The 19,708-nt window shown below is 41.4% G+C and overlaps 1 protein-coding gene across 1 annotated transcript in view; it reads right to left on the minus strand.

The window, feature by feature from the left end:
- The window catches only part of tmx3b (thioredoxin related transmembrane protein 3b), a 95,085-nt gene extending 76,222 nt beyond the window's left edge, over positions 1-18,863 (minus strand). The window contains 5 exon segments of the mRNA XM_084325626.1: positions 9,043-9,088; positions 12,459-12,582; positions 13,992-14,031; positions 18,430-18,487; positions 18,779-18,863. Coding sequence (XP_084181752.1) covers positions 9,043-9,088; positions 12,459-12,582; positions 13,992-14,031; positions 18,430-18,487; positions 18,779-18,812 — 302 coding nt within the window. The 5' untranslated portion in view covers positions 18,813-18,863.
- Between the last annotated feature and the right edge of the window lie 845 nt (positions 18,864-19,708).

Genomic DNA, 19,708 nt, shown 5'->3' on the forward strand with positions numbered 1-19,708 from the left:
GGACAGTGCACAATAATCAACATCTTCAGTTTCCACATCAATATAAATGTGCTAGAATTAGCTAATGAGCTAGTTTCCATCTGTAGTCCCTGCCTGTATGTCTTTATGGTGTGGGAGGAAACCGGAGTACCCAGAGGAAACCCACGCGAACACAGGGAGAACATGCAAACTCCACACAGAAAGGCCCCCTGCTGGGGTTCAAACCCAGGACATTCGTGCTGTGAGGCAGCAGTGCTAACCACTGTGCCACCGTGCTGCATATGTATGCATGTACTGTGTGCACGTATGTTATGCATGTATATATGTATGTATGTACTGTGTGTATGTATGTTATGCATGTATGTACTGTGTGTACACAGTACATACATACATACATAACATACGTACACACAGAGTACATACATACATGCACACAGTACATACATACTGTGATATGTATGTATGTATGTACTGTGTGTACGTATGTTATGCATGTATATGTATGTATGTACTGTGTGTACACACAGTACATACATATATAACATACGTACACACAGAGTACATACATACATGCACAGTACATACATACTGTGACAGATCTACTCCCCCCTCGTTGGGATATGTAAGGGAGGGAAGATATATCAGTCACGTGGGTAGAGGATTAGGACTGATGTAGCACACCTGCACAGCATTCTCACACACACACACACACTAGCTGATTGAGCGGATATAGTACACCTGCACATAATTAGTAGAGACACACCCCACGTGCACTCACAAGCATCTCACGCAGTACATTAACCAAGGGAGGGGCAGAGGTTAGGTGAGCGGAGTTTGGTGTTGGAGAAGAGTGTTATTAGTGTTTAGAGTTGTGAAGGTGAGAGGAGAAGTAGAGGAGAGGAGATAGCGTGATAGGTGTTCCTTGTTGACGACCCCTGGAACGGCTGAGAACATCCCCTGTGTACTGACCTTCTTTGGACCGGACGACGACCCTGAACCCTGGACAATCCCTCTTTCTGTCGGCAAGCCTGTTTTTGTGTATCGACCCCGGAACGTACCCCGACCATTCTACTGCTTTACCCATTGGATTTTTCGCCTAATCAATAAATATTTTGTATTTATTGATAGTTTACATTTACATTTAGTCATTTAGCTGATGCTTTTATCCAAAGCGACTTACAAGTTCTGTACGACAAGACAGCAAGAAGGGTACAACTCTATCAGCTGAGTAACAATGTTCATCAAAGTGTTGCGTGTTACAGTGTAGGTTAGTTTATTAGGACAAGTGCATGACAGTAAGGTTAGTCAGGGTTAGATTTTTTTTAATCATTTCAGATAATGGTTGAAGTGAGTCTTTAGTCGACGGCGAAAGATTGGACGGGATTCGGCTGTCCTAACTGGGATGGGTAGTTCATTCCACCATTGTGGGGCAAGGACTGAGAATAGGCGGCTTCTCTTTGATGACCCTCCGGGAGCTTGGATAGGAGTAGGTCTGAGGCGGCCAGAAGATGCAGAGCGTAGGGGTCTTGAGGGTGTGTAGTTAGAGACCATTGACCGGAGGTAGGCGGGAGCGGTTCCCTTTGCCGCACGGTATGCTAGGTCGAGGGCCTTTAAGCGGATACGTGCAGCAATGGGGAGCCAGTGCAGGTCCCTAAGAAGTGGGTTTCCTCTGGGTACATATGTTATGTATGTATACATGCATGTATGTACTGTGTGTACGTATGTTATGTATGTATATATGTGTGTACATATGTTATGTGTGTATGCATGTACTGTGTGTACATATGTATATAATGCATGTATGTATGTGTGCTGTCCTGCAGAGGCAAGCTGCATCCCGCTGCCTTTTTTTTTATTATTTTCCCCTGTGTTGGGCAATATATGTATGTACAGTATATATATGAACTGGATAATGTATGCAAGCATGTTAACCTTATGGGAAAGGGGGGGGGGAACTAAAACGAATAATAAAATTATATATATATATATATATATATATATATATATATATATATATATATAAAGATTTAAACAGGCTAAGTTTCAATCACAGCACAGGTTAAGATAACAGGGCCATCTGCAACTAGTAATTTATCCTCAGTCAGTAATAGTTAGGCTATAGGAATTTGCTGAATTTGCGCTATTCCAGTGACCGTGGACAGCCGAGTGGAAATCCGTTAACAGAGACAACTGTCTCCTTAAGCTGGGAAATCAGCGCATCAAGACTTACATTTGTGAAAGACTTTTTGGAGTCGGTCAATTGACAGTGAATTAGTGACCGGCTTTGTGGGCGCCTCAGTGCTGCTGGTTGAGGATGTGAGAAAGTGGTCTTGTTGTGGAACGGTACGTTGGCGCAGTGGTTGGCAACAACTTAATAATTAACCACACCGTTTTCAGATGCTATGACTCATCGTTCGACGACAGAGGATTACGACACACAAGCAGTTTGGGGACATCGGGATGGCTATTTCAATGCCGTTTGAAACTGTTTACATGCACCACATCAATAATAAAAAAAAAACGGTCTTCATACGACATCACCTAATTATAGTTTGTTTGTTTGAGTGGAGTACCCCTTTAAGAAGTGACTGCTAATGTTGCATCAGCCCACGGGGGAATAATGAACTCGGGGGCCAATCGGAGCCCTCAATCAGCCTCATTGTGAGTCCCAGGGGTAGGCTTCCTGCAGGCCTGCTGAGGATGTTTCATCACTCGCTTGGTTTAATCACAGATGAAAGGTGCATAATGGAAGAAAAAGTTGAAACTGCGTGCAAGGTGTGCGTTTGTGTGGACGCAGACAGCAGTTTTGGTTGGCAAATTTGCAGATAGGTTAGTTTAGATACGGTACATCAGTTTTACAGTTACCGTATGTTATAGTAATTATACATTAGAAATGTAGTAGATGTGTATTACTTAAAATATTTTCTTACGTCAAGTCTGTAAACAAGGTTTTCAAAGGCTGTTTCTCTGCTCTTTTTGTCTCTTGCTCATCCACATGCTTGTTTTGATTCTAGTGTGTGTGTACGTGTGCGTGTGCGTGTCATCTTCTCTCTCTCTCCTGATATATTTCTCCATTCTGACTTCAGGTCATTTCAGTTTGCCGTCAGTTATGCTCATCTTTGTAAACAAGCTAATGTTTTCTAGCGCTGCCTCCGTGGTGCTGTTGGTCTTTCCCCCACGCAGCCTTCGTTTTCTGTAACTTTGGGTCTGACATACTGCTTTTCTCTATTCTGACTTCCAAGTCATTTTAGTACTCTCTCCTTTCTTCGTCAGACACCTGCCATAGGCCTACATTGCATTTAATGATTAGTTCAACTGATGTAACAACAGCTCATTCAATTATCCTGATCTAACGTGACCCCAAAGTGTAAACAAACAGACGCAACATCCGCTTTTGGTGTTAGCTTGGTGGTCCATGGCTACTAGGGCTGACCTTCGAAGCTTTTTTTGGCCGTCGAAGCTTCGGGCCGAGATTAGAAACTTCGAGATAAAAAAAAAAGAAAAAAGAAAAAAAATAATAATATTTTTTTCTTTCTTATGTTGTGTGTTTAAATGTGCTCTATAAATAAAGTGGATTGGATTGGATTAATTAATTAAATTAATAATGAGTCGGGAGCTGCGCTACCTGGGCGGGTGCTCTCCGTTACACAGCCAACAACATTACATTACATAATTATGTTGCAACCTTCGTCTATAAAGCAAACAATTATATAAATATTTATAGAGACAAAGGCAGAATTCGACTGCATTTTTTATTAAGACATGTTTTTTTTTTTTTTTTTTTTTTTACTTTGGCCATTCCGCTGGCTCTTTTTTGCGTTTATCGCATTTTCTCTGGTCAAGAATGACCGACAGAAACAGGTTTGAATGGGTACAGATGGGGGGAAGACACTCTGAGAAAGATACGGCTGCAGTCCGGGAATCGAACTCGCTAACCCCAGATCCGTGACGAGCACGGTTGTCCCCGGCGCCGAAATAGCGCTCGAGGTACGCGGTGAGCTACTGGAGCTCCCTAAGACATGTTTTTATATGGGTCGGGACACTGTAAAAAAATACTATAGAGAATTGTCAGTGATGTAAAGTTTAAACCTTTTTAAATCTTAGACAAACAAAACACTTTGCTTTTATAAAATATTGTAAGCCATCATTTGAGGCTTTATAAAAGCAGCACAATGAACACAAATCTGTCAGTGCCGAGTCCGACCTCATCTTAAATAACAAACAGCATTGCTTGTTGTAGTTAACAAAGAGAGGCAGAGTTAATAAGGCGTATGACGTTTGTTGCATTGGAGGCGCAAGATTTTGCAGGTGGGAGGGGGGATAAAAAAATATATTATAAAAAATAAAAATAAATAGATTTTTTATAATTTTTTTTAATATTAAATTTTTATTTTCCTGTTCGAATCCCGTGCCCATCGAATGAAGCTTTGAAGTATTTAAGACAGCCCTAATGGCTACTAAACATTGATGTTAGCTAGCCACCTAACATTATAGCCAATGCTAGCTAAAGACCTAATTCCACCAAGCATTAGCCCAACGTGCGCTGCATTACACTCAAGGGTAGACTAGGAGCACTGAATGGCGATAAAGTAGGAAAGCTAACATTAATGTTACTGTATGAGAGCAGACAAAAGCACATCACACAACATTAACTAGTTAACGTTACTGTACGAGAGCGTACAAGAGCACATCACTCAACACTTAACGTTACTGTACAAGAGCAGACAAAAGCACATCACACAACATTAACTAGTTAACGTTACTGTACGAGAGCGTACAAGAGCACACCACTCAACACTTAACTAGTTAACATTACTGTACGAGAGAGGACAAGAGCACATCACTCAACACGTAACTAGTTAAATTACTGTACGAGAGCGGACAAGAGCACATCACTCAACACTTAACTAGTTAACATTACTGTACGAGAGGACAAGAGCACATCACTCAACTAGTTAACATTACTGTACGAGAGGACAAGAGCACATCACTCAACACTTAACTAGTTAACATTACTGTACGAGAGAGTACAAGAGCACATCACTCAACACTTAACTAGTTAACATTACTGTACGAGAGGACAAGAGCACATCACTCAACACTCAACTAGTTAACATTACTGTACGAGAGGACAAGAGCACATCACTCAACATTACTGTACGAGAGGACAAGAGCACATCACTCAACACTTAACTAGTTAACATTACTGTACGAGAGCGTACAAGAGCACACCACTCAACATTACTGTACGAGAGGACAAGAGCACATCACTCAACACTTAACTAGTTAACATTACTGTACGAGAGCGTACAAGAGCACACCACTCAACACTTAACTAGTTAACATTACTGTACGAGAGAGGACAAGAGCACATCACTCAACACTTAACTAGTTAACATTACTGTACGAGAGAGGACAAGAGCACATCACTCAACACTTAACTAGTTAACATTACTGTACGAGAGAGGACAAGAGCACATCACTCAACACTTAACTAGTGAACATTACTGTACGAGAGCGGACAAGAGCACATCACTCAACACTTAACTAGTTAACATTACTGTACGAGAGAGGACAAGAGCACATCACTCAACACAACTAGTTAAATTACTGTACGAGAGAGGACAAGAGCACATCACTCAACACATAACTAGTTAACATTACTGTACGAGAGAGGACAAGAGCACATCACTCAACACTTAACTAGTTAACATTACTGTACGAGAGCGGACAAGAGCACATCACTCAACACTTAACTAGTGAACATTACTGTACGAGAGCGGACGAGCACATCACTCAACACATAACTAGTTAAATTACTGTACGAGAGAGGACAAGAGCACATCACTCAACACTCAACTAGTTAACATTACTGTACGAGAGGACAAGAGCACATCACTCAACACTTAACTAGTTAACATTACTGTATGAGAGCGGACAAGAGCACATCACTCAACACTCAACTAGTTAACATTACTGTACGAGAGAGGACAAGAGCACATCACTCAACACTTAACATTACTGTACGAGAGAGGACAAGAGCACATCACTCAACTAGTTAACATTACTGTACGAGAGAGGACAAGAGCACATCACTCAACACTTAACATTACTGTACGAGAGAGGACAAGAGCACATCACTCAACTAGTTAACATTACTGTACGAGAGGACAAGAGCACATCACTCAACACTTAGTTAACATTACTGTACGAGAGAGGACAAGAGCACATCACTCAACACTTAACTAGTTAACATTACTGTACGAGAGCGGACAAGAGCACATCACTCAACTAGTTAACGTATCCAAGAGTAGGTACCGTTTCCGATACGTCCGTTACCAGTGGCATTTATTTTTGACATTGTTATCCATTTCTTTAGCTTCCCCAACAACTGTCATAATTCAGACAATTACTTTCGCCATGGTTGAACTCAAACATCCACTGCAGTAGTTAAGGAACACGCCAACATTTTGGGAAATTAGCTTACCATCTTCTCCAGAGAGAGACAAGAAGATAGATACCAGTTTCCTCTCTGTGCATTCAGTAGAAAGCGATCTGGCTGCATGTTAGCCTAGCTTAGCACAATGAATGGAAGCGGACATGGCCGGTTAGCCTTCGGGAGAGGTGTTAGTTGGACAATGCCTAGGCTAACCGACCATGTCCGCTTCCATTCATTGTGCTAAGCTAGGCTAACATGCAGCCAGATCGCTTTCTACTGAATGCACAGAGGAAACTGGCATCTATTCTTGTCTCTCTGGAGAAGATGGTAAGCCAAATGTTGGCGTGTTCTTTTAAGAGCACGTTCACTCATCAGCTGAACGTCCCACAGTGATTGACTGATTGAGATGGAATATGTGCTTTTGTTCCGGGCAGACATTACTTTTATCAGCATCTCATTTGTCTCATTACGCATTTTTACAGTCTATGCTTATGCTTATTGTGGCAGGATCTACCACCACCACCCCCACTAACCCCCCAAAAAACAACAACTTTGGATTTACATTGATCTCACAAATGAGACCATTTCAGAAATAAAAACATGGAAAACTGCAGATCCGTGGAGGTCTTTCATCTCTGTTAAATATGGCGAACCCCTGCTGTAATCCTGTGACAGGTTTTTAAATGAGCTCGGGGAGACTAAACAGGGAGCCCATTATGGCGCTCGTCGGATAAATGAGGCCATTGCTAAAGAACGGAGAAGACATTATGTCTGATGGCTGTTTTCCTCAGAATCACCAACTGGCTCTGCACTGAGCAGCTGGAGTCTACGCAAATGAGTTTACTCTACTAAAAAAAGGGGGCATTTATCTACACACACACACGAACAGCCATAGGTGTGTTTCTGCATGTATTATTCTACAATGCCATTTACCCACCCACATAAACAAAAACATTTCGAAGTCGTTATTTGACCATATATACACATACACAAAGAACCCTTATTTAAATCACTCGCTACAGTGTTCTACAACATATCCAACAAGGTGATATAGAACAAAGTTTTCTAAATGTTCAATAAAAAGAAAGGAGATGAGAAACATGTGAAAGCTTAATACAGTGAAGCACTGCATCTTAGAACACCACATTTAATAAACAATAGCTGTGACCACGTACATGCATGCATGCATCCATGTGTAAATGCACACAAGGGGGCATGGCTATGTGCTGTGTGTGTGTGTCCTTGCCCAATGATCAAGATTTCCACAAAGTTTGGCCATGTTACGTGAATCTGTTATGAAGTTTTGCACCTTTTTGTTCTAGGCCACTGCCCTTTTTTGCCAATTGGCATGAACTGTTAATCAGCTGTCCTTTGGGTAATGACCAACATTTCCACAAAATCGTGTTAGCCAATTGGCATGAACACACACACACACACACTTGACCTCCATGCTAAAAGTCAGCCTCATTGGGGCGAAAACTGTGGGCACTCTAGAGGGTGGGGACCGACTGACAAAAAACAAAGGTTTGAATGCAATCAGTTGGTCGCACCATGACATGTTAATAAATAACAAGCAACAACACCTACAATTCCCATGTGGTTTAGAACTCTAAGCATCTCAACAGGCGGAACCACAAGGGAAGATACACACGGGTGGCAAGAACACAGATCATCAAATGCTTAATCAGGCACCGAGTAAACAGATGGTTCATAACTAACACAGGGCTGTGAAATATAATCAATGTGTCAATATGTATGTTGAAATCTAGCTGCATTCATCTGTAAAATTGGGACGTCCCGATACAATATATTTTTTTTTTACACTGAGTATCTGCCGATACAGAGTGCCGGTCCAAAAACATTTTAACAAAAAAGGCTATCAGGATTAATATATAGCCAATATCTATTAATTAAAATATGCTGCGATTGGCTCCAATCATTGAGATCGGATGGCTTATCTATTTGATTTTGTCATAATGCTGTGAAATAATAACTAGGTGTAATATTTTAATTGCATTTACACAATTATTGCAGACTGAATCAGTCTTGCCACATTTTCATATCCATAAAACATATTTATCAAATAAAAGTTAATCAAACCGAACTGCGGGCAGAACCTATGATTTTAATATAATACATTACACACACAATCAAGCAGTGGAGAGAACTTTGTACATGCAAGGTGAGATGTTATCGTATCAGTTTGTGAAATGTACTTGGAGTGGGCCCGTTTGACACTGTGGTGTTACTGTTTGATACAAATAGATCTATGCATGGAAAACACTCATTGTCAGATTGAATGGTTTCACCCCTAAAAAAATTATTGACGCTTTTATCCAAAGCGATTTACAAGTTCTATACAACAAGTCAGCAGGAAGGGTACAACTCTGGCAGCTAAGGGTAAGTAACATTGTTCGTCAAACAGTGTCGAACTTGGGTGCTACAGTCTTGAGTGCATATTAGCATAGTAGGTAGTAATATAGGCAAGGTAGATTCCTTAGTAGGAGAGTGCATACTAGTGAAAGACACTAAAAGGTTAGTATTTTTTTTTAATAATTGTTTAAATAATAATTGTTCCTTATACACACACATCTATGCAAAGTCAAGATAAGAATATTACTTACAGTTTTATTGTAGGGTAACCTCGAACACCAAAATCTGATGCAATTCCTGCAATGTCAGAAATAACCATATTAATAATCCTTACTGTGTACATTTTCAAGATTAAACACCTAGACCGCAACACTCTTGGGGAATTATCTCGGTCTGAGAATTTTTCCTCCGTAATCGTGTTGTTGTCCTCTGATTTTCAGTAATCCTGTTGTCATCTGATTGCGGCTTTTGGAGTAGCCTCTTGGTCTTAGTCTGGGCGGGAAGACATTCAGCGCGGCGTGGGACTTTAATCTGGTTTCACATGATTAGACTAAGCAAGAGGCTTGGGGTCAAAAGGGAAGGTAAACAATGAACAGATCCAATGTAATACAGGCTCAGGGTCGGGGCCCTAGAACAAGAACAATACCATTATCGACAGCCAGGTGAGACAGATACACATTTTACAAGATTGTACAAGCTTGACCTAGAGAATGCTTTCAGGTACTATCTCAATTAGAACAAGGGGATTAGTAAAACATTTTTAAAACATTGCTGTTATTACTAGCATTAGTATTAATGCTGTTATTACTAGCATTAATAATCAGTCTCTTGTTCATTATTCACGGTTCATTCTTTTTGCACATTACTGCTCAATTGCACAGCCCTGTTAAATATACCATCCCACTGTATTGTTATTTTTTATTCTTAGTGTATATACTTGACCACATCGTGCACAACTGTACAGCCCTGGCCTATTTTATTTTAATTGAATAATTACATTATATTATATTGTACTTTTTGCTGCAAATTACAACTGGAAAGGGGGGATGGGTGCACTAGAGATTGACAGTGTCACAGTAAAGAAAGTTAGCCCCTTTCCCGGTAAGTAAGCTAGTATGACATGTTTGGTATCAATGGATTCTTCATCGCTGGCTTCGCACCGCTACGACCTTCAAAAGACAGTGATGTTAATGTCAGATGATCCACTGGCTAATCGATAGGTGTCAGAGGGTGGAAGTAAGGCCAAGTTAACTAAGGTCAGGACTGAGGAGGAGTTATAATTCACATTTTAACATCATGGTGATCAGTGAGGCAGTCTAATTGAAATATAACCTATGGTTCTATTTTTCACTTTGAGATACAAACTATGTCAGGAATAGGCTTACTGGTAGGCTACAATTTAATTACAATTACAATTCATAAATACATTTAAATAAATTAATATATCAATTAATTTAATTAATAACAAAATGTGTTTATCCTATGTAAACAGGACAATTTAATTTAAAATATGTAAATATATACCTAAATGCGGTACTACCCAGAATCGCTACACTGATTTCGGTGCTGCACCTTATGAATAACGATCATTAATAATGACCTTTTTGTCATCGGGATAAGTTGCAGAACACTCTTTTCTCACCTACTGCTCAGCCATCATCAGACACCATCATGTAAAAATCAAAACACTCTAGTATGGCTTCACTCAAATGGACAATGACGGTAGCAGATGAACCTTTAACTTAGACGTTGCCAGTTAATTTATTTAGGTCACAGCGGTAAAATGTTCAAATAAATTTTTTCAAGATTTGTTTAAAAAGGTACAACACTACAAGTGTACACTGTCCATCCCACTATCCGTCTCATTTAGTCTGCTGCGCAAGCTAAACTGTGTGCTTAGCTTGCCTCTCTCTCTCCACCCCCCTCTGTCTGCTTTTTAAATGAAGCACTCTGAACCAGAGTGAGGATACAGGGACAGCCAGTGAAACGTCCTGCCCAGCAGATGTCTTTTATTTTTGGTTTGTTTCTAGCAGAGTTTCCATGACTAAAGTACAACAACAAGACAATTAAAATACACTGTGCACATTGTAAACAGTCTGGTGCAGCCATGTGTGGGAGCTGAGGGGTCATCCCCCCTGGCTGTGGGCTTTCAGAGGCAGGACAGAAGGAAGAGAGGTCGAGAGAGGTCCAGGGCGAGCTACGGGTGTGACTTGATTGATTGAAAACTTTATTAACAGATTGCAGAATGGGTACAATACAGTACGGCTCAATACAAAACAAACTGCTAAGAGGATGCAGACCAGAAAGACTTTAGTCTTGTTTACATCGGGGTCCCCCATTTTCAATTCATCATGACATTTATGACATACTGTACACGACAAACAGATATACAGAACTGTGTAGTAAAAAGAGATCATAAAACATATATACATCCGAAGGGGAAGAAACTGTACATTGGTGGGAGGGTGATTTGGACATTTACAGGGGCCAGTTTCTAATTGCAGCCACCCGTAGGTGTTCTTTGAGAGCGGTTTTGAAGGAGGGTAGGGATTCACATTCCTTCACGGTTTTGGGTAGGACGTTCTACATTATTGTTGCATAATTGCGAAACGTGTTCGTTTGAGCCAAATCTGGGTTGAACATTATTTGTGGAACTCCCTCTGGTGTTGTGGGGGCGTGGAATTCACTGACCTTTGGGAAGTATTTCGACATGTACATGGGTATCCCAGTGGTGTAGTGTATCTTGTAGACCAGGCCCATTGCACGTTGCTGTACTCTGTCGTCTACTCTAAGCCATCCTAGGTTGTCAAAATGTGCAGGGGTAAGGTGGGTTTTGTGAGTAAGGCCAAGCAGTAGTCTGACCAGTTTCAGTTTGTTTTGTGATGTTTGTAGCCTTGTTTTAAGGGCCTTTGTAATGGCCTGTGACTGCGGTTCTATGATAGAACAAGAGATGCAATTCACTTTAATGAAAGTTTAAAGCTGCACTATGTAGTTTTGGGAAAGAAGTTTAAACCTCTGAAAACTCAAGATAGTGTGATACATCATTAGAACTGAGTTAATAAAATAAAAGTATTAGAGGAAAACTGGATCCCTGGAACACACTATGACCTAGAGATGATGTCCTAACCCTGCCACATTTGCAATATAAAGCAGCATCTTTTAAGGTTAATGTTGGTCATGGTTTCTAAAGGTTATTCCTTAGATTTGTGTTGTATAAGAAACTGGTTCCAAGCATTAGTAACTAATTGTTCTAGATGTCGTTTTTTTCCCCCCAAACCTAGCTTTAAATTGTATTCAGTGTTGGTTTGGATTTTATTAAAGAAGTAGACTCTGGGCACCGTATAGGAACCAGCATAGTTTTAAAGTCACCAACTACAAACAGTACGAAATTATACACAACCCTATACATGTATATTCCTATCTTGTTTTATTAAATGTAATAGTGGTGCATTCAGATCAGATAAGCTATATTAATTTTCATTATAGAAACATCTTAAAAATTGTTTTTATAAAAGTCTTCCCAAAAAATGACAGGGAGGTTGTCTTATATTTGGGTCAATACGGTACTTCTTCATAATGTTGTACTTCCTGTTGTTCGTCATATGAGCTCATGAGATCATTTTGAAAAGGGAAACCTAAACGTAGATATTCTGCGCCCCCTACTCACCAGAGTACGCAGTGGCATCCATCTTCCCCACTCGGACCGGCGACCCGGAGCTCTTCAGCTCCGCCCCGACATCATGCCACACAGGCTCCAGCTTTTTACAGAACCCGCACCATGGCGCGTAGAACTGCGAGGGGGCGGGGCAGAGAGGAAAGGCTTCCCTCAGTCTTTGTGTCAAAGTGATATCTACATGTAAACAACGTAGACCTACTATAACTGAACCCTTGCACTGAAGAACCGTATAAGTCCGTTTTGAACTTCTTTGGACCGGGCCCATGTGTTTGTGTGAAGTTAATCTAAATCACTTGGGAGTGTGAATGTGATACATCACAAGAAACTACTCGTCTTTTTCCACCTCCTTTTTCCTCCGATTTTCTCCCATCCCAATGTTAGTCGTTATGCCAATTCCCAATCCCCTTCCTGGTCGCTGCGCACTTACCCCCCACAGTCGGTCTGGAAGAGTGGAGGCTATCACGTGCTTCCTCCGACACACGTCTAGCCAATCAACCGCTTCTTTTCACCTGGCAGCGCGGACTCTCACTGAGAGGGTGTAACGTGTGGAAGGATCACACTACCCCCCTTAGATCCTATCCGCGCTGAGCAGGCGCCCCGACTGAACTGTAGGAGTCGCTGTTTACAACGACCCGGACCCACCCCGCCAGCTTTCCCACCCTCTAATACAGCCAATTGTATTAGTGTGAACGGCCAGCCAAGCTGGTGACAACGCCGGAGCTGTGAGCTGGATTCGAACAGGCGAATCCAGGGTCTCCGGTGTTGGTGATGAACACAATCTCCGCTACGCCACCTGACCGCCCTTGAACGCGACAGTCTTAACTTCCCATCTTTAGATAATAAAGTTTGAAAACATTGTTCCTCTGAAAACTTAAAATGGACTTATATGGTTCTTTGTCTGAGGTACTCTATTACATGTGAGATGATGATGTCAAACACACATATTTCCATACACATATTTCCATACTTAAGGATTCTATCTACTGCACGGACCATCCTGTATTGCAGTGTGTGTGTGTGTGTGTGTGTGTGTGTGTGCCTCTGGTGTGTGTGTGTCTGTGTGATGATAGATCCATGTGTACAGTAGCTCCTGCCATTCTAATCACCACTCCCCTGTGCTCTCAGACTAGCTCTCCCCATCCAACACACCCAGCAGCGGAAGGAAGGAAGCAGCTTTGGGCTCTGATCTGGTCCGGTCTGGGGAGCTAGTGTTGTGTCCAGGTCACAGATATGGACTCCGGTATAAACCCCTCCAAGCCCCCTGGCTTCGCCCGACATGCATGACTTCTCATTCACTAAATACACACAGAGCCCAGTCTGCAACCAACCCCCCCCCCCCCCCGCACAAAGCCCCGCCTCCCTTCATCCCACCCTCCATCACTGCCACTTCCGTTAGGGATGAGCGGGACAGTGGTGTCACGGGCATGGAGCAAAGCACCCCTGAATGGACCCAGCCAGACTAATTTGGTGTGTATGGGTATATGGGTGAGTGTGTGTGCGTGCGTGCGTGTGCGTCAGACTCACATCCACCAGCCAGATATCATTAACTCTTGTTTCTTTAAATCTGTTGAAAGGAGAGGAAAATTTATAAAATAACTGATAAATTAAATTGTATCTTTTATTTGCTAACGCTAGATTTGAATTTACCCCGTGCCTGAGTTTGTACATTCCTACTGTGAAAATCACATGGTACACAATAATAAGTCCGAGAGTAGGATTTTAAGACACGCACTTCAACAAATCAAAGTCCTTAATGAAAAATGTACGCTAAAAGTAGGGCTGGGCGATAAAACGATAACGATAATTATTGCGATATATTTTAATAATTCATCATAAAAATAATATCGATAATTAAAAAAGAAAAAATAATAATAATTTGACAGAGACAGTGGACAGACTTGTCTTTCTTGCCTGCAACTTAAAGTACCGTAATGGCTTTGCTTGTCCAAATGACAATACTGACCAAATAGAGATTTATTTTTCTCTTGGCCATTTATTTCATTTGCTTTCTAATTTAAAATACAGTTTGAAACCGTCTGTACACAGTAGGCTATGTGTGCTAGCAGAACTAGTCTCCAGTCGCGAGTCACGGTGCATGTAGTGGTTTGTCCACCAAAAAAGTGCCAAAAGATAGAAAAGAAACTAGCAGAGCCAGAACTGTTCAACTCCCCTGGAGCCACAGCCACTTTTTTTGGTACTTTCGCTTTCAAACCAGCTGCAGCCTGAGAACTGTGTGTGAGGGTCTGTAACACTAAAGATGGCGGCAACGACAAAGAATTGCTGCAAAATAAACATACATTTGTTGTTTAAATAATAATTTTAAAATATATATGTTTTTAATACTAATAAAAATATAGATAATTATCGATATCGAACGATATGAAAAATTGTATTGTGATATATCGTGATAACATTTTGGCCATATCAGCCCAGCCCTACCTAAAAGTGATAAAACCAGCAGGTTTTCAGCAAACAAGAGTTGTAACCAGTGTGCAAATAATACGTGAGCTCTCTTTTTGTTAAAAGCCATCATTACTACTGACCCAGCTTTATCGATTGTAGTTTATAGTTTCTTTAGTTTCGAGGGCAATTTAGACCGCTTCTGGCCCACCCATAGTGATATGCCAACATTGCTATTATATACTATAGTATAATGCAGTTTATTACATGGCGTTTTCACATTCGCCGAAATGCTTGCTTGTGATTGGTCAATAGCGCGCGTCAGAGGTCAGTTATCAGACAATAATGACCGCTGTGGGACAATAATGACCGCTGTGGGAAAATAATGACCGCTGTGCGCAGCTGTTCGCAATCAAGCCCACTGACACACACTGTTTCAGTGCAATTAGACACTGCCGGTGTTCTGCTGCCGGGGAAGCTGCCGGCGATGACAGGGGGCGGAGCGACGAGCGGAGCCAGAACCAGTGTTGCGAGTCGATGTAAAATGAATTAGGTATATTGTTAGTAAGTTAGCCATGTAATAAGCGGGCTTATGTATAGCTATACTCGATCATTGTCGCAAAATAATTGACCTTCACTGACGTTTAAAACAACTCGCCGAGGCGGCTCGGTATTTTAAACTCTGTGTCGGTCAATTATTTTGCGACAATGACCTCGTAGCTATACATTATCCCTTACATAAGGTTGTCCCCCAATATCAGCACAATGTGAATCACAAAATATCCGGTCATATCGTGACAATGCCCCCTAACACCTTCCCACTCTAGCAAGTGTATAGAATTAGTACCTATAACCTACCAACCATAATATTAGGGTTATACACGACCAAAGAAATTCTTGGTTGACTAATTGGCAGATCTTTGATGACTAAATCGACTAGTTGACGTCATCGACAAATCTGTAAAATGGTGTTTCCCACATGATTTCATGGGGAAAGTGAAAACAAATTTTTCCGGATTTTTTTTTACAAAAAGAAAATCTAATGAGAGGGGACAGCATGGCACATAATTTGTGGTAGGGCAGTAGGGACATGTACATGTACCTACCCCTTTTCTGATAACCTGAAATTAGATTAAATTAATATTAAATTCAATATTTTGCATTATGCCTTTATATATATATATATCAAATATTGTTTCCATCGGGCGGCCGGGTAGCGCAGCGGACTAAGCGTCTGTCTACCACCACAGAGCCAGTGGGATCGAATCCGGCTGTGGTGCCTCCGGCTTGGCAGACCGTCCATACTAACACAATTGGCAGTGTTAGCGGTGGGAAGCCGGCGTGGGTGAGTCCTGGTCGTTGTAAACAGCGATTCCTACAGTTCAGTCGGGGCGCCTGCACAGCGAGGGAAGGATCTGGGAGAGGTAGTGTGACCTTCCACACGTTACACCCTCTCAGTGAGAGTCCGCGCTGCCAGGTGAAAAGAAGCGGTGGGCTGGCTACACATGTGTCGGAGGAAGCATGCGATAGTCTCCGCCCTCCCAGACCGACGGTAGGGGGTAGAGTGCGCAACGACCAGGAAGGGGATTGGGAATTGGCATAACGACTAACATTGGGATGGGGGGGAAAAATATATAATAATAATAAATATCGTTTCCATTGGCTCCACAAAGGGTTAGCTCCCTAATGTTCCCACTGGATAAGAAATAAGAGCTTCTATTGCTCTCTTACATGCAGCTGTGCGAGTGGCGGCACGCAAAAAAGATTGAGCTTGTGGCAAGTCAAACAGAACAGAGAAACCTCAGCAGGGACTCTTTGTTATTGTATTGTAGTGCACGGTTCTAACTTATTATAAAATACATATAAAATAAAAGTAATATGGTGTGTTTCTTTTACTAAAACATTGGTAGGTCTGATTACCATGCTGCGACATGGTGATAGACTGCCTGACACAGGCACCTGACCAACTGCCCCAGATTGCATGCACATGACTATTGAAAGCCTTGCTCTGAAGTTGCTGAATGGTGGATATTCAGTTTCTTTGCACAAACAAAAGCGTCAGCTCGGCCCTGAGAGGCCCAGATAGACACCTTGCGCTGCCCCAGCAGAAAGATGAACCAAGGAGCGACCCAGATGAGAATTCAGCCGAAACACCATGGTGACGTCAACGTTAACTAATTCCCGCTGGCACCGACTCTGGCTTCAGCAGCATCAGAGCGAAATGTCTGTTTTGAGGAGGATTAGTAACTGGCCCTGCAGCATCGAGGGAGATCCGACTGCAAAACTGTCACGGTAGCGTTAAACAGTGGACGATATGACACGACTGTAAAAAGAGGCACCTTCTTCTGCACTAGGTAAGACATTCATTGTGCATAGTGTTGAGAACTCAGCCAGTAAACGTCCCTTGCCTAGCCTACTGTTTTGTATGAAGTTCAGTTAGAAACTCTGCTATATGTTATGCATGTTGTGTAATGAGCGAATGTTACCTATTGAGGAGCTGTCCATTCAGAACCTGCGTTCATACTAGTTTATCAAAATAGTGGTAGGCCTATATTGACACGTTATTCTTTTTGTTTGCTTTGGATTTTGTGGAGGTGCCTGGGAAAGACTAGGGCTATCATTCAGGTTAGGGCAATCATTTATTCGCTTGAGCTGTTTAGTAAATTAAATTAGTCCTTTAATATATCTCTAGTCTGTTATAACAGGTTTGTATTGGAGTGCCATGGGGCATTGAGCTCACTGATGCGCGTCAGGTTCACATTAATAATTCGGGAGATTCCATCTATGAGTTTGTTCATGTGATTGCCATATCCATTTCACAATTGCTGGGGTAAGTTTAGGCTATATCCAGAGATTCCCGACTATGGGAAACACAATATAGCTGGGATATACCCGTCTGGATAATGATGCATGTTACCTATTCATTTATTGTTGAGTTTTTCTGAACATGAATTCCGTTTCCACAGGGAATGGCTGCAAAATTCTGTTTCTTCGTGCTATAGATTATAGGGACATACAGGTCATAACAACATTTCATAACATCTTATGATTGAAGCTTTGCTTTCAATCACTTTTTTCCTCCGGTAATTCATGCAATTTCTACTATAAACTAACAGTCACCCCAACACTTTCCAAATCAAACCTATGCCCTTGGGGGTCAGCCCTACACATGATAGCCTGCCCTAAAGTATCCAAATATCTAGAACATTGGCCTCTAGAAGAACCAGCATTAATTACCCCACCCCTCATTAGCATGCACATTGTTATCTATGCATGACTTGACTACCAGGGCAGAGGTGTGATGTGCAATGAGTCAAAAACGTGCAGAATGACAAAGTAGGACAGTAACTTTACGACAGTCACTTTAAATCCATTAAATCGTTCAACCACCCGTGATAGCTGAGTGAGGAGCGTGCATTAAACTGGTTTGCAACAAACTGAAAAGGGTTTCGAGTCTTCCACGGTGTTGGTTACACGATTATTTATGACCAAAACAAAAGCACAGGACGCTGCATTAATATAACAGAACATCAAGGAGAGAGAGAGAGAGAGCATCACTTACGTGTCATCTAGATCTTCGACAACTGCGAGCACCGTTGAACTTAGGAAAACTGCTAAAACTACAATGACGAAAGAAAAAGAGATAAACAATAAGGCCAAGTAGAAATTAGCATCGTGTGATCAAGGGTTTGCAAGCTATCATCGCTGTCTCTTGGATGAATTACAGCCTCATGAGGCATCTGCAGCATCAGCTAAGCTCAGGCTCGTCCTTAGCTTCTTCTGTGCATGAACTGGCGACATGCTTCTTTCGATAACAAGAGCGTTATCGTCTACATTATTCAGATATAGTAACGACATACGTACTCTTGAACTATACGACACGTGTATATATTTTTTTAATGTGTACCTACCTCCACAAATGAGGGGAGCTTTCACTTCTGCCATCGTTTCGTGTTGAAAACGCAAGCAGGAAATACAGGCGGCTGCTGGGTCTTCCTGTTCTGCGCATGCGCATGGTTACGCAGCATCCTGAAATGTGCGAGCATCATCAGCATAGAGCAGCATGCCATGATAACAAGAACAACATCAAGGTGCATAGTGATGCAAGTACCGTTGTGACAAATGTTGTGTTTCAATCTTAATAACGTCAATCGTATTAATAATGGCAATGTTTATTTTGATTTAAAAAAAAATTCAACGGTGGTTGCAGGGGTTTGGGGGTAGGATTATTATATATTTTTTAATGAGGCAAGGGGCAAGCCAATGCTTGTAGTTGGCAAAGAATTTAAATTATGTTTTATGTGCAATGTATGCCTGTACCTGTGCCTTTCATCCAAAAATGAAAAAAAATATATGAAAAATATATAATATATAATGTCAATGGAGGTCTGCATACAATAAAACTAACCTCATTTGAAATCACTTACGACATATTACTACAACAAGGAATATCGTAGCCCCAGAAACTAGTGGTAGTAAGCTGTATTTGGAAAACACATTTTACAGTTATATCTTTACTGATAATATTATAGGGATAATATTGTATTACCGGTATTTGCACTAAGTAACACAATATGAATGCTGTGATAATAATACTCACCACAAGAGGGCCCTCTAAGATAGTACAGACAGACCACAGGCAGACAGCCAACTATGTTTATCTATTACGGGCCTTATCTCTTATTTGAGATGTAGGCCTACTGCATTTCTCATTGTGGTCTTCAGTTATCGTCCATTTAACATGTTTGAGGAACAATTCTTTTCTCTTTTTTTCCATGAAAAATATCTTTATTTGTTGTGGTTATCAATTATTGGAAGAAGCTTTGAGAATATTTCTTATC

Source organism: Notolepis coatsorum, assembly GCF_963971535.1.
Source record: "Notolepis coatsorum genome assembly, chromosome: 12".
NCBI classification, from domain to species: domain Eukaryota; kingdom Metazoa; phylum Chordata; class Actinopteri; order Aulopiformes; family Paralepididae; genus Notolepis; species Notolepis coatsorum.